This window comes from Ochotona curzoniae, unplaced genomic scaffold, assembly GCF_017591425.1.
Source record: "Ochotona curzoniae isolate NIBS_2020 unplaced genomic scaffold, NIBS_Ocur_1.0 contig_291, whole genome shotgun sequence".
NCBI lineage: Eukaryota > Metazoa > Chordata > Mammalia > Lagomorpha > Ochotonidae > Ochotona > Ochotona curzoniae.
The window spans coordinates 12,303,766-12,319,553 of record NW_024465649.1 but is presented as its reverse complement, the minus strand read 5'-3'; the positions used below and the strand labels follow the sequence as shown (position 1 = coordinate 12,319,553).

At 55.1% G+C, this 15,788-nt stretch overlaps 1 protein-coding gene across 12 annotated transcripts in view; it reads right to left on the bottom strand.

The window, feature by feature from the left end:
* SSBP3 (single stranded DNA binding protein 3) overlaps nt 1–15,788 on the bottom strand; it is a 143,334-nt gene that overhangs the window by 19,681 nt on the left and 107,865 nt on the right. For 8 of the 12 annotated variants that reach the window (XM_040978499.1, XM_040978497.1, XM_040978506.1 and 5 more), the window contains one exon: nt 481–540. The exons of 1 other annotated variant lie outside the window; for it this stretch is intronic. In XM_040978499.1, coding sequence (XP_040834433.1) covers nt 481–540 — 60 coding nt within the window. Of the gene's footprint in view, nt 1–480; nt 541–1,502; nt 1,584–15,788 lie in introns of all 12 variants that reach the window. 3 more of the 12 variants (XM_040978496.1, XM_040978495.1, XM_040978498.1) reach the window with 2 other exon arrangements.

Here is a 15,788-nt window from a genome sequence, read left to right as displayed (position 1 = left end):
CACTGCTGCCCAGCCATAGCATCCCGGCTCCTGATCAAGACATTCCTGAGGAGCCACTTCTCTTCCCAAGAGCAGGACTGTATTTATCTACTGCATGAGCAATTTCCAAAAGCTTCCGGGGACTGGGGAAGAGGTAAGGCATGTTTTCATGAACTTCATTAAAGAAAAGGACCCTCCTTCAGCCCTGTAGGCGAGCCAAGCCCTACTGTCCCATCCTGGCTGCTTTTGCTGCTGCCTCCTGTACCCCAGAATGGACTACCCCAAGCCTGTAAGGAGAGGCAGATGAACAGCTGCATGGTAGGCACAGAGTCCTTTCTGGGGACCTGCTAGGAAGTGACCCTGCACCTGTCCCTCCAGCCCTTGACCCCCTTCCATCCTCCCAGCCCTACACATACACCTCCCGGATTCTGCTGAGTCCATGCCCACCTGGGATAAGGAATGGCTGAGCAAGGGGAGAGAGAACATGAAAAGGTACAGTACCTGGTTTCCCATTCTGATCGGGGGCCTGGGGCCGCCTGCATATCGCGGTGACATAAAAGGCTGCAATTACAGGGAATTAGTTCAATGACAGCCTGCGTCAGTGCACAGCGACCAACACAAACGCTCTCCACTCTACAATGTCCAGTCTTGTGACAACTATTGAGCTTTTAAGCTCTCTTTCTCCTAGTGGCCTTGTCCTTTCAGGTAAAACTTGCTTTGGGGCAGAGGGAAAGACAGATTCACACCGCACACGTGGTCCCCCGACTCCATGTGTGTTCACGGAGAGCTACTTGGAGGGTGAGGATGTGTGTGTGGGGGCAGCGGCTGAGACTTTTGCACAGGACATGGAAGGAAAGTGAACCCCGCACAGGCCCAGGAGGCAAGTCTGCTCTAGGTAAGGGCGGTGAGAGGACAGGAGAAGGGCTGCAGGCCTCTCCTTCTCAGGGGGCTACAAGACAGAACTGGGCGAACACACACATACACACACACACACAAACACACACATACACACGGGTCAACCCCCACCCCCAACCAGGACAGGGCGGCAAGTGGGGAGGGACACATGATGGAAGACAGGCAAGGGACAGCAGGTGCCCTGACCTAAAGCAGAACAGGCAATAAAGCTTTCTCAGCAGCAAGGGTGCACAAAGAAAAGGCTCGGGCTGCAGCTTTGGTTACAAACGAATGGTGAACCAAACTCAAAACCAAACCAAAACATGAGCGAGGAAAAAACAAACACGCAAAGGCCGCTGACAAGGTCACAGAAATGGGCTTGTTTGTTTCTTTTGGTCTGAATATTCCAGTTGGGTGTGACATCCAAGAATGAAGACCAGCTTTGGGGGGGGGGATTTTTTTTTTTTCCTTTTTAAAATTGTATTTATCGTTTAAATTGAACTTGTCCATAAAGACTCCAAAGCCATGGCTAGAGCACGTGTTTGGGTTTTGTTTTTCCTCTGCCGGCTCTCTCGGTCCTCCGCGCCCGCGCCCCCCGGCCGGCGGCGGGCGAGCCACAGTGCGTTTACCTGACTGTGGGCTCCCATCATGCTGCTAGCATTGTGAGGTGGAGGCTGTGCGTGCGGCGAGGGCTGTGACCCCGGAGGACCCTGTGAGGCCAGACAGTAGAGGCAGGTTACAGATCACAGCACATGGAGAAGCGCAGAAGCAGCTTAAAAGAACAAAAATTCAACCAAAACAAAGGGTGGCGGGCGGGCGGTGGGCGGGCGTGCAGGGAGGGGGCTCTGGCTGGCAGGGAGGTGGTGGAGCTGCTGCTGGGGCTGAGGAGAAGCTGGTCAGGATGCTCACATGGGATTTGGGAGGACAAGATACAAGGAAGCATCTTGGCGGAAGCATACGGGTCACAGGCCCATCCCCAGACACAATCCAACTGCAGGAACCCAGTGAGCCACAGCAAGTGCCCTGGTGGCGGACAGGTTTGGAGAGGACATGTCAACACAAGCCATGGGGCCCTTGATGCTGCCTGGACACAAACACCAAACATCCTGAGTGGTGCTTGCAGGGGGTTGGGGCATAGAACCAGGTGAGGAGGCTGCATGGGCCCCAGACAAGGTCATAGGTCACTAGGGAGAGGCCTGGGTGGTCCGGGAGCTGGAGAGAGGCAGACAGTGAGGCATGTATGGGAATCCAGGGGGCAGGAGCAGGTACAGTCCCAGATGGAATGAACGGGGCAAAGAGAGGAACCATCGGTCAACAGGTGCCACCTGGAGCAGGTGGTATTGCAGGGACTCTAGGCGAGGTGGGAGTTCTCCTTCCTGCCCGTCCAGGGAGGCAGGTGTTTGCTCAAGGACTTGGCTAGTTGAGGGCAAAACCGGAGAACCTGGGCAGGCCTGGGGGCCCACCTTGGCCCCCTCCCCGAACTTCCCAGCCCTGCAGGCCAGGGCCCAGCAGAGGCTTGGCAGATGGGCCTAAGGAGCTCTGACTGCTGAGTGGGTGGGTGGGGTGAGCCTGTGGAGACTGGGCTCACTGTCGGCAATGAGCCACCTGTAGTTCCAAGCCCCAGCCCAGGTTGACTTGGGAAGGTGTGGACAGATGAAGTTTCTTAAACCAAGGATCAGGCCAAGTTGTGGGTTGAAACCCATTGTAGGGTACTGAAATTAATTCTGTGGGCTGCAACCATGACTTAAAAAAACAAAACAAAACAAAACAAAACAAAAAAATCAGACTTCTTAAAAAGAGAATAATCAGTGGTTTGTGTATCTAAAGCACATTAGTATCCATGTCTAAATAATGCACACACACAGGTCTGCAAAAAGCTTGTGCAAAATACCCATTTGGGGGACATGATGTTTGGGTGTTTTTTTCCCTCCAAACCAAAATAAGCTTATCTTTTAATTCCATTTTCCCACAAATTGTCTGAAATGCCTGCATCTGTGTGAGTATAGACTGGATCCCAGTGCCAGAGGTATTTCCTAAGGGCTGGAGCTAGAAAGCATGAAAATCTTCTGGGCTGGTGGGGCAGGACACTGACCCTGGGGATGGGAGACGGGACAGAACCACCCCGCCCCACCCTTTCCCACCTATGGCTGCATTGTTATCCTTGGAAGCTTTTTTTAAAAAATTCAAAATACACATGGGGGAAAAGCATGGTTACAGTCAAAAGATAACAGAGTGGGCCAGGCATTCAGATACCCGTTTGTGCACCTGCAGCCTGCACGGCAGGACCTGGCTCTGGCCCCAGACTCCAGCTTCCTGCCAAGGAAGACCTGGGAGGTAATAGCAATGGTTCCAAGAACAGGGGTCTTGTCACCCACGTGGGGGATCTGGACTGAATCCCTGGTTCCCAGGTTCAGTCCTGAGACCAGGACCATTGAGGGCAACCTTGATGGGGAGTAAACCTCAGCACCCCTCAAAAGAAAAAGGGAGGAAGACAACAAAAGGAGTTGATTTTCCTGCTCCATCTCCCTTTCAAAGCCAGGCCACCAGCCTCCTGCTCACTGAGGCGACACAGCCCAGAGCTGGGGAGGGGGGTGAAGAGTGGGCACGAGCCAGCACACGTGGAGACAGAGAAGAGGGGTGCAGGACAGGACACTGAGGGTAGGGAGTGGAAGGCAGCTGCACAGGCACCAGAGGGTGCTACTGGGGACAGGCCGGGGCGTTTCTTGGCTAAGCAAGGGACTGCTCACTTCCGGAAAGCTCTGAGGAGCAGATGTTCCCCTACCTGCCACGCTACTCATTTCAACAAGTGTGTGTCTTCCTAGCGGCTGCCAGCAACGGCATGGTTTGTTACCATGAGCAATTTTCTTAATTAACAGACATTAATTAGCCATTTAGCAATTTTGCAAGCATTTGTTTAGCGGCTTTCCTAAACATGAATACCACTGTGATAATGGCACTGATTAGAGGGTCCCCTAATTAACAGCACAGGGAAGGGAAACTGAAATCACATAAATTAAAAAGGGAGGGGAAGTTAATGAAGGCGGGACATATTTGCACCTGCAAGGCTTTTGTACCATGAAACTTGGGTGCAATGTAAACAAAACAAGATAATTCAAAGCCAACCCCCAAAAAGAGAAAACAGAAAAGAGGAGGAAAAAGAGGGTTCATGGGTGAGGTCCACTTGCCAAGAGGGGGCAAAAGGCCCTCTGTGAGCTCCTGAGCTGCTGGCATGAAGACAGCAGCCCCTCCTATGTAATCCTCGCTCAACCCTCCTCCCCAGACACATAGGTCTGCCTCCCTGGGGCAGGCAGACCCTTGGCATCTGTGTGCCCTACTGGTCAGGGAAGGGTCATGGTGGCTGGCTGGCTCATTTTTACTGTAAACACAGAGACAGTGTCCTGAAGTGACTGGTGAAAGCCATCTTTATGCAACCACAAACTGGGGGACCCAGTGTCAGGATCCTGAAGGAAGGGCTGGCATGTGTGCCAACTTGTGGGCCTCCCAAAGAAGTTCCCCATCTGATGGCATCAACCAGACCCACAATGGGTGGAGAGACACATACTGGCTCTCGATGAAGCTGCTTCAGGGCCAAGGTAGAGGAGCAGAGCAGCCAAAGCCCAGCTCAGTCCTGGCAACTGCTGCAACTGCTCAGCCGGTCCCGCAGTGCAGGGAGCAGCAGGGAGTGGCTGTGCAGCCAAGGGGAGGGAGAGGGCAGCAGTGGCCAGCAGCCTACTTTCTGAGTAGATGCTGTGTTTTAAAACATGCAGAAGAGACGAAGCCCTCTCACCGCCCCGCAACACAAGGCACCTCAGCTCCCAGGGGTGTGAAGCTCACCCCTTGCCCAATAGGAAATCCCACCCAGGTTCTGGCACTGCCTCTCCCCTAGGGATTCAACCCTACCGCCACCAATGAGTTACCCCCATCCACACAGGGCTCCATCTTGATATCCCCACTACTGTGCAATGCGTGGGCAATCACTATACTCCGGGTCAAGTTTGTGTCTCTGACACTGAACCCTGGGTAGCCTGGCCCAGCTGAGGGGCAGAGAATGGAGGCTATGGTTGCCCACAGGGAATATGACAGGTGTGCTGCATCATTGCCTGCAGCTATGGCTCCTCTTGCCTGTCCTGGGTTTTCCCGGGCCACAAAAAAAGTAGCCATCTTTCTACCCTGCTTGCATCTTCTATAAGAGACCTATGCATGGGTTTAGAGCAAACAGATGACATGCATTCAATTTGTTATGCACTTGGGCCAAAGGAGGTAGACCAGAAAGGAATCTGACCTTGTGGGGAACAAGGAGTCTGGCAGACAGGTGGAAGCCAATAATATTGATCAGGCCTCTCACATAGGACAACTGGCCTGAGGGGCCTTTCTGGCTCCTGCATATGCAAGGTGGGAGCAGCTACAAGTCGCCTTGACCAGGGCAAGTCCCCAAGCCCAGCTCCACTCAGAGTCTCCCACGTACCCTCTGGCTCTACCCTATCCCAACACTGGCTTTGGAAGCTTTCTGTGGCAGCTGCTGCGCATGAACCCTCTGGGCCAGCATGGATTTAGGCCATCAGCACACAGGAGGTCACAGGGAAGCAGGTGAGGCAGGGACATTGGGCATCCTCAACTAGAAGCTCAAGGAGAGCCACACCTCTGCCCAGCAGGTTTGCGGAGTGGCCAGACCTCTCTTCATGACCCCATGTGCCTACCCATGGCTGAGATGCAGAAATGGGGTTTGGAAAGCTGGCTCAGCACCCAGCTTCACTCTGTTCTCTTGTTGGTGACATGAGGGTGGGGCGTGGTTAGGGCAACAATGATAACTGTGGCCTTCACCTGTGACGGTGCACGGAATTCCAGACTGTTCCAAGCAAGGCCCATGGAGAGCCAGCTCCTTGAAGACACCCTCCTACGCCAAAACTATATAAGCACTAGGAGGTAGGTAAACTGAGGCCTGGAGTAGCCATAAAGCACAGGCCCATCCCTCCAGAAGCCAGGAAGATGTTAAAGTAAGAAAGATGAGTCCTAGGGTCCCCCAATCCATCCCTTGCTGGGTCTCAACCTGTCCACAGCACCGCACTGTCTCTGCAGGCCAACCACAGGGGATCTGATCTCTGGGGAAGCCTCTGAGCCCCTTTTTCCAGACCCTGGGAAAGTGAGGCAGGAAAACCAGCCATTTCCTGTTCAGCTCACACTGCCTGGTCTGTTAAGGGCTTTGCCATTCTGTCTCAGCAGGTCCTGGGTTTGCTGACCAGAGACCCCTAACTCCTGTACTTCCTTCTGATTTTCTCCCCCTCTGAGTTCAGCACTGGGTGGTATCCCATTCAGCAGCTTCTCAGAGCCATTCTGGCAGGGCCTGGGACTCTGTTGCGGCTACAAATGAGGCAAAGGGTAGGCCATGTCACAACCTGGACACCGAGAGCTGAGTGGGAAAGCCTTCCTGACATCATGGCCTGACGACTCAGGGCTTGGTGGAGACATCTCAGAGCATGAGCTGTGCCTTCTTTCCTTCCTTCTGTCACATTTCCCTCCAGTTTCTATGCCCAGTTCATCTGAAGCCACCCTGAACTCAAGAGCTGGGCTGAGGAATGAAGGGAAGACTCCTTTGCTACAACAGCTCCGAGTCCAATCCCAGCTCCTCTAGGCCTTGCCTCCCCCGGAGGGCTGTGGCTTTAGTGTCCTTCTACAAACATACCAGGCTGTGGTCCCCATCCCATGCTCCCTCCTATGAAAGGGCAAATGCAAGCTTCACTTGCAGACTTGTGGCTCAAGCACCAGCTCCTGGGCACAGCGCTCCTGCTATCCTGCCCCATCTGTGGATGCTCTCTGTATCTGAGGGGAATAACCCAGGGCAGGGACTGAACACAACAACAGAGAGGTTGGCCCAGCAGACCACACGGCCACAGTCAAGGGGTACATCCCACATCTGTGGGCTCGAGGACCCAGGAAGAAAAGCCAGTATCACCAGGCTAGGCGGCTACATGGAAGACTTAGGTGTTTGCTCCTGAAATCAAAAATTACCTTTAAAAATCATCATAAACTGAACACTGATCTTAAAGGCAGAAGTAATCCCAACCAGTGCCATGTTAATCATATCCCAAATCACGTTACTGGCCCCAAACGCTGGCCCACAATTCCTCAAAGCTGCCACCTCCCACCTCCAGATTAGAGAACCACAGAGAAGCAGAGCTGGGCTACCCCAGCCTTGTGGGTTCCCAGAGGAGCTGGGGAGGGAGCATGACAGGAACCCAGGTCCCCCAGGCCCAAGACACCGGAGAACAGCATGACCTTGTGGGGGCCAGCAGATCCTGGCTGTGCTGTTCTCACAGGGGTACCAGGCAACTGGCCTGAACAGAAGGCAGCATCTGAAGGACAAAACTGCTTTCTGTCTTCGCAGAACGGCACAGAGAAAGGGGGCCTGAGGTTTCAGGTCACTGAGACAGAAAATCTGCAAATGGGTGTCAATTCCCAGGGACACTGCCACTGGCGTGGCGAGGTCGTTACTGGTGGAATGTGAGACACAGAGGAGCTGTGGTGCCATCAGAACCCACCTAGTGGGCGTGTGACTTTAACCACATCAATGTGAAATTACAACCATCCCACACAGGGCAAGAGGTACCTGAAGGACAACTCAAATCACTCCCAGGGTACTGTGGGTCACTGACACCAGAATCCATCAACAAGGCCAGGGTTACCCATGGCATCCCTGGAGGAGGTGGCTCACCCCTGGGTGGGGAGCACAGAGGGAGAGTCAGGGAATCCACAGAGGCAGACCTGGAGCACGGTTTGCAGAGCTGTCTTACTACTCCGTCACAGTCTGTCCCGGGCTGAAGGAGAGGTGCGAGCTGGAGCTGGGTCTGTTTGTGCAGCAGGTGGGCCTGGCCCATGTGCAGAGGAGGAAGGGCACTGAGCCAGGTGCCATCCAATGGGAAGTGTGGGGAGGGGGCCAACACCCAGGTTTAGGCATGGTCCCTGGAGAGCTTGCAGCAGGGAGCCTCAGTCAATGAGCCCCTGGCAATCATAATCCTTCCCATGGGCTCAGGATGTGGCATGGGGGGGTTAAGAGGACTGGTAGATAGCACAGACCTTCTTTCTGGGAGAATGGGAAAGCCACTACCTGGAAGGACAGGAAAGGGTCCATACCTTCCTTCAGGGTCACCTCCACATAAGTATCAGAGAAGCCCAGGCTATGCAAAGATCGACCAGAGGCTCATTGCTTTCTGTCCAAGACAGGACCCCAGTTGGCCTCCCTGCCTGTGTCTCTGAGGACCCAGGACATGCTGTGCAGAAGTGAGGGCACAAGGTCTATGCCACTGTGAAAGCTGGTGTCTTCAGATGAATCCTGCTTAATTGCAAAGTCCGGGCTCTCAGCAAACGATCTGTGTTTGCATGCTTGCACCATGGGGATGCCAAAGCGGCAGGTGTTTTCAAAACAAAGGTGTATGGAGTGGGGGCAGAAGGGACTCATCCAACAAATCAAAGCACAGTAGCCCCTGGGACCTGAGGCCATGCCCTCCCTGGTCTAGGTCCAGCCTGCATCCAAGGACCAGGCTCAGGCCCCTGCATCCCACCAGGTGTCAAATCCTACTGGGAATGCATTTTAAGGCAACACAAGGAACCCTAAATACAGCTACCATGCTGAGCTGGACCAAACCCAGCCTGTTTAAGTCAGGTTTCACTGGGATATGATACAGATAAGGTTTTACTGGAACACCACCACTTACTCTCATTGGTGTCCTCCAACATCGGAGGCCAGCAGCTACCACACAGTGCAGATGGCCCCACCAAGCCAAGTCCCTCCTCGGCAGACTGTCTCAGAGAAAGCATGTGTACTCCTAGCGTGCAGAATGATGGTTCTCAGGAGACAGGGCGGGAGATAGGGGGACTGGGGTCCTCCGGAATTGTCAAAACCCCAACATGGTATATTAACAGGCTGAGCTTCCCCAATCTGAACTGCTTCAGGTTCCTGAATTTTGGGGCAATTGCAGAGACTGCACTAACCCAAGAATCCAAAATGCTCCCCAACCCACTGAAACACTGACATGACCTCCCAGAGTTATATATTCTGGCCTGGGGCTGCTGCACTCATGTCTTGCTTTCTGACTTTCATCTTGCATTTTCTTATAGGACAAATGAAGTGACAGCAAAGCTGACTTTACAAAGGAGAACATGCATGCTTGGTCCCACTGAGACACACAGTAAATACTGCTCCCGGGCTGGAAACCTGAAGGCAACTTCTCCCAGTAACACGAACCCTGGCTTTGGTGCACAGTGGCCCAGGCTGGGTGGACCAAGATGCTGCTCCACTGTAACAGAGGCAGCTACTCGGTGCCTGATGGTAAAGGCTGTGGCCCCTGAAACTTCTGTAGGCAGTGGCAACTAGATCTGTACCTTGGGAATCACCAGTCCATTCTCTTCCATAGATGTTTCAACATCTGTAAGTCAGAAACGAAGACATGCGCCCACCAGCACCCAGGGCTGTCACCACTCTCTAGGGTGCTAATTCTCATTTCCTTCTGACCACACATTGAAGGAGGAAACCCTTCCCAGCCTGTTCACAAGCAGCTCTTCCATCCTACCTGTTGCGTTGCTAAGCCACACACCCCAATGTTAGCCCTTTCTCAGGCTGATGAGGGAGCTAGGAATCCACTGAGCTGCAAGGGCCACCTGTTCATGAGGTTGCTGGCAGGATTTAGGTAGGACACTTCTCCTGTACCTCTACTCCCAGCAGAAGAGACAGGCTTTGGGGGGTAGGTGGGAGACAGACGGGGAGTCTGGAACACTAAGGCCCCCAGGCCTGCCTTGGAAGGGAGGCAGACCCTCCACTTCTGCCTGCCAGGCTGCACAATGCTGCTGCTTGGAGGTGAGGTGCCTGCCTCTCCTACCCAGACAATTGCTGCTCTACTTAGCTGCGCTCCACACACAAATGCACATGCGGCCTTCGTGCCGGGCCCTCACACACCCTGACAGACTTCTCTGGGCAGCAATATTGATTATGACCTCCAACGAGAAAGGGGCTGCCTGCCAGGCTTTGGGGGTCACTTGCCCACAATGGCTGGAATCCAACCCCACTATCCACTGAGTAGAAAGAGCGAGGAATGAGAGGGCAGGATGGCTGGATGTTTTCTCATGCTTCCTTTTTCCTTCCTGGGTCTTGGGTGGTGGCTGGCAAAGCCTGAGGACCCATGGAAGCCGATCCCATAGTCACATGGGAAACACGTGAGCCACCAAGACAGCCCCAACACAAACCTGAGGACTGTTTCTGCAACAGTTGGAAAGGTTATTGATTCGTGGGGCCAGGAGCCCCAGGTTCCCATGGAAACTCACCTTATCAACTTACTGTCCCTGGAAAATGGGGATGCTCCTACCAGCCTCATGAGAGGGACACAGACTGGTAAACTCAGAGAGTCCAGTACTTTGCTCAGTGCCAGGAGCTGGCCCTTGCCAAAGGCAGCTGTTCCTAAAGCAAACTCTGGCTCAAGGCTCTTCCCTCCAACTCCCCTGATGGAACCCAGCAAGAATACTCTTTTTCTCTCTGGCCCAGAAAGCACAATCAGGACAACAGGAACTGTGGGAGAAGAGTGTGTGCTTCTATGAACGTCTCTGGGAATGCACCTGCTGCCACAGAGGCAGATGGCCTGGGAAGTGGTCTCTGCTGCTTTGGCCTTTGCTGCCCGCCTCCCCGACAGTGCTGGGCTTCAGCATCCCACACACTCCCCATGTCTCTGCTGAGTCTAATCACCCAACCCTCTACATCTGCAGGTGAACTTTCCTGGAAGTGGCTATGGGAATGAACCTTTATTGCATCCATGTGGAGAGGCACTGCTTAGGAATAGGGGGCAAGCTTGACTAGAGTCTTCTTGGGAGGCAAAAAAACAAAAACAAGCAGGGAAGGACCTTGCCACTTGTAGGGGACTCCCATCGATGAAAGACAGAAAGGTAGCGTGTGAGAATGCCAGCCCTGGTCCCCCACCTCCAGGGGATCAGTGGGTGCCATGACAACAGGGAGAGAGGCTGAGACCAGCCCGGGAAGAGCTCCAAGTTCCTTCCCAGATCCTGGACCTGACTCTCCATCCATGAAGAGATGCCATGTATAGGCAGAGAGAGTGCTGGGTAGAGAACAAGCCATGCATGAATCTGTCATCAGCTCAGCGTCAGGGACCACCCAAGGGATGTGGCAGAGGGCCCCTGTCATGTACGGGAATGCAGGGCTGAGCATCGGCTCCTGGGAAGGAGACAGGGGTGGGGTGATGGCCAATCTGCCTTCTATGCTGACCACACACTCCAACACAGGACAGGTGAAGCTGACAGAGGGGCAGAACTCACATTGGAACACTGTTGGGGTCAAATTCAGTGACAGAACTTGGCCACATGGTGAGGCGCCAGTACCCTGGGTCTCTACCAGCTTCACACTAGTGAGAACCACAGACAACCTGGCAGAACAGGCAACCGGCTCCCCTGCCCCCCACCGGCCACTGCTGGGACACCAGGGACAAGGGTCAAGGTGGGGAGGCGCAAGGAGATGAGCAGGATCCAGGGAGGTGCCCTGTGAAGGGCCAAGGGGGGCTAGGAAGGTCAAACCAGGAAATACCCAGAATGTGCCTCACACATCAAGGCCAGTGAGGCTGTCAGATCTTGGGGAAAGAGGAAAACTTCTAGCAGCACTTGTTCTTGGGTATGCTGAAAGACCCAGCCTGGGGTGAGCAGAAAAATGCAGCCCAGGACATGCAGCAGTGACCCTGCTGGCCAACAGGTAGTGGGTGGGTGCTCAACTGGCAGCGTCACGGCTGCCCTGGGTGGCCTCAGTGAACACTACCCCCAGTTCTCAAAAGGAGTGAGGCAGGGCCAGGGAGCTGAGCTGAGCTTCTCAGGGTCACACGCATGCTTGCCACAGCTGAAGAACCTGAGAGCCAACAGGCAGGGTGGACCATTGCCTCCATGGAGTGTGGGGAGAGAGAGAGGACCCAGTGCTTCACCGCTCATGACAGAAGTGGCAGTAGGTGGGCTGGGGTGGGCAGCTGGCTGACAAGGAACCTGCGGCGGTCACCCTGCAAGAGCAATAATCAAAGCAAGATTGGACATGACTACATTTTTGTAGGCAGGGACAGTCCTCCTATAGGGCCACAAGGAAGACACGTGATGGCACTGCCCAGTAGACGGTGTCCCTGAGAGGTGGTGCCTGGGTCGGGACACTCAGCCCCCAGCACGTGGGCACTTGGTGAAGGCTTTGTCTACCACCTACCTCCAGTCTCCTTCCTCACTGTTCTGTTCTCAGTCACACACGAGTGGGAGCAGGTGGGCAGTGTTGGTAGTGATATGGTGGTATGATGGTGCAGTTTCTCTAGGAAAACAGCTCACAGACTACCGTGGGTGGGCCTGGTCTGAGGGCTTCATTGATTTACTCCCACAAGGGGGTGGGGCGAGCTCAGGGTGGGGGTGCAGGGTCTCCCCAAGTAGGGAGATGATCCACACAGAGACAGGACAGGAACCCGGAACCCACACTGTGGGTGGCTGTCAGTCCCCAGCACACAGGACAGTCTCTCCCATGGAGTTGTACGCATGCATAGTCGCTAACCCAGCCCAGGTGCTCCCTTGGTGCAATGGAGTGATGCTGCTGTTTGGGGGGGTGGGTGGTCTATCCTGCTGCATGCGACACAGAGGCGTGCTATTACAGGATTCTTCTGGAACTCTCCTCTGCTGCAAGGGCTGAGAAACGTGACTTTTTTTTTTCTTTAAAGAAGAAAAACCTCAGCAAAATTTTCAGGGATGGAAGGGGAGCAGGGTGGGAGCCCCTACATGTGTTGGGGAGGGGGATCCGTCTAGGGGAGTGGAGCCACCTCACCCCAGAGAGCAGCATCCAGATATATGAGGAATCTCAGTCTTCTAAGAAACCCCAAGGGAACAGGCAGGTCCAAAGGGGAGGGGACTGGCTCAGCTCTTCATGAACATCGAGAGGTGAGGGCAGCTGTGAACACCAGCATATGCAGGGAACTCAGAGGAAGGGCCCAGAGAGGGGCAAGCTCAGCCTAGGGCTCCGCTCTCTCCCCAGCCTCTCCCCGCTGGGCAGGCACGGAGGACCTGGCGTGCTGTCTGTGGTGTGGGGCCTGCTTCACGTTAGGGGGCGGTCGAGGCCTGTGGAGCTGCTGGGTGCTTTGTTACCGAGCCAATCTCCTAGGCACTGCCTGCTGATGCATAGCTAACCAGGCGGCAGACATTGATTTATGTTCAACTTTCCATTTCATCAGTGAGAGTTACGACGCTCGGAGTTCACGTTTCTCAGAGGGGGAGGGCAAGGCGGCTGGAGTGCACAGACCCAAAGGTGTCCACATGCATGTACACAGGCACACACCCCCTTCCCCCACTCTGCTGCAAGGGGCTGAGCTAGCAGCCAGGCAGCCTGGCACGTCAGGAGTAACCTTTTGTCCACTGTTGCTAGGAGCCCCAGTGGTGGTCATCTGCCACTGGGCAGACGCTAGGCACCAGGCTGGCTGCCGGGTGCAGAGCAGAGCCTGACCTTTGTGGAGGTGGCAAGAAAAAAACAGGCTTGCTTCCTCTCTCCCACCCCAGGCCCCTTCACACAGGCTGGGCCACTGGATGACAGCAACTTGGAAACCCAGCACCCACTGCCGGCCAGAGCCGCAGGCAGACTCCCAAGGGCCCACGCTGGTGCTGGCTAGCAGGGCACAGAGCTGCAGGCCCAGCTTGCAGCTGGCTTCCATACAGGACACAGTACACAGGAGGGGCTGCGCTCCAGCAGGCAGGCTCGTAACAGGTGGGGGCAGGGGGCAGGGAACTGTAGTGGTTACCCCACCTCCAACACAGGCCCTGAGCCCAGCAGTTGGGGTGCCCCGCCTCCTCTCTAATCCTTCCCAGCAGGGGTGACCCTGCCTTCTGTCAGGCTGCAGGCTGACAGCAGGGTGAGGGGCGGGGGCCTGTCTCTGGGAGGAGTGGGCACAAATACCCCTTCTCTCTGCTACAGGCGGCTCCCTTCCCCACACACAGGGAGGCCCAAGGGGTGGTGATGCAGACCCATCCCACCAGAATGCACCTTCCCTGATCTGGACAATGCGCTCAGCAGCAGCTGCTGCTACAGGGGACACTTCAGAAGTGGGGAGCTGTGGTCAGGGAGGTAGCCCCAGAACCTTTCCACCTACCCCAACCCACTGGGTCTTTGTTCCTCTCCCCATGGTGGGAGGCACCTTAGACTGGCTTCTCACCATGACATCTGTCTCCTCCCCAGTATGGCTTCCTGTAGGCCTGTGGTGTGGGCTTCCTGCCCAGTACTGACAGAGTGAGGAGAGGCAGAGAGGCCCTGGCCTCACCCAGTCCCCACTGGGGTGTGGGCCAATAGCCACTTCCAGAGGGGACCACAGCTTTGAGGCAATGGAATGCCACTATGGCCAGCCTTTCAAGACCCTGCATCATCTATCAACTCTTGGCTCACCTGCTGAATCTGTCCCTACACCCCAGCTTAGCCAGCAGCCAGGCCTTTTGCCATCCCAAACCTGCCCTTTCACATGCAGTCCTGACACTCCCCCACCCTCCAGCCTTCCCCATTCTCTCAGCTCAAATGTCAGCCCCTTGGGGAAGCTTGCCCAGACTAAGCTGGCTCCTCCCTTTGCCTGCTCGACCCTGACACTGCTTGTGTGTGTGTGTGTGTGTGTGTGTGTGTGTGTGTGTGTGTGTGTGTAATTTACACAGCATCTCCAAGCCTCACATGGTCTCATCATCTGTCTGTCAGGGTCCCTGGTCCCCCACATCCCAAGCCCTCACCACCTCCAGAGTTGAGGCCATAGCAGCCAGGTGGCCCCCAGTGGCTGCTCCTGGCATCTGGGATGATCCCTCTGCTGCTGCCTGCTTCCGCAGTAGGAGGTAGGAGGAGTAGAGTGGTGGTGAGCCCAGCCCAAAGGAGGTGCCCAAGAGGCTGCCACAGCAAGGCATCACTTCCTGAGCTCCGGTGCTCTCTGGACACACGTGGCTTCAGCAAAGGCTGGCAGTCCCAGAGCTCTTTTCTAGGCTGCTAATCACTGTGTATGTATTGCAGCTGTCAGGAGCTCACAACATCTCTGTTCAACTGCTGGGGCTGCCAGAAACATCTTCCCCACAAACTCCAGGGCGCCCAGCCTCCTTCTCCCTGCAGGGGCAGGTGTGAGAGCCTTGGCCTGGAACAGCCTCAGAGACTCTCACACTAGGCTGCTTTCCACCCCCTCACCCTCCTCTCACCCCCTCAGAGAAACCCCCGTGGCTGCTGTAATCTCCACCAGACAGGCTGCTGGCACTGTAAGGCCCTCAACCCTGACTTTCTGGGTCATCTGTCTGTTCCTGGACTATATGCGCCAATGAGTCCTTCACCTTCTCTCTACACAATGAATGCAGAGGCTTCTCAGGCTCTGTCTGAAGCCAAGCGGACCTGGCTGGCAGAATGAGGACCCTCTGGGACTGGGGTCGGTGGAGGGGAGGGGAGGGGAACGTCATTCACTCCTTCCCAACACTGCAGGATGGAAAGTGCCAAGGGGATGTCCAGAGCAGTGCCGAGGGCTCTGGAGGTGGCTGTGGCACAGGGAGTCAAGTCCTGGAGCACCAGCAGCAGCTCCCAGTAACAGATCCAGCTCTGGCTCTGGCCTTACCCAGCCCAAGCCCAGTGCCCTCCTGGATGAAGCCCACATGCTCCAACAAGGCGCATCAACAAGGGCCTGTGACACTTCAGCTTCCTACCCATCACCTGTCACCCACTCCAGCCAACACTTCATCTTAGCTGGAAGCCGTTCTTAGCAGGCAGGTCTCTCCTCTGCCCACCCTAAAGCGTGGACAATTTGTTGATCCCCATGACAGACTGGCTGCTGCCATGGGCTGACCATGGCTGAGTCACTTTTATCCCAGAGCCAAACCCATCGCTGTGTTCTTTCTCCCTCTGGAACTCTTATTTCTAC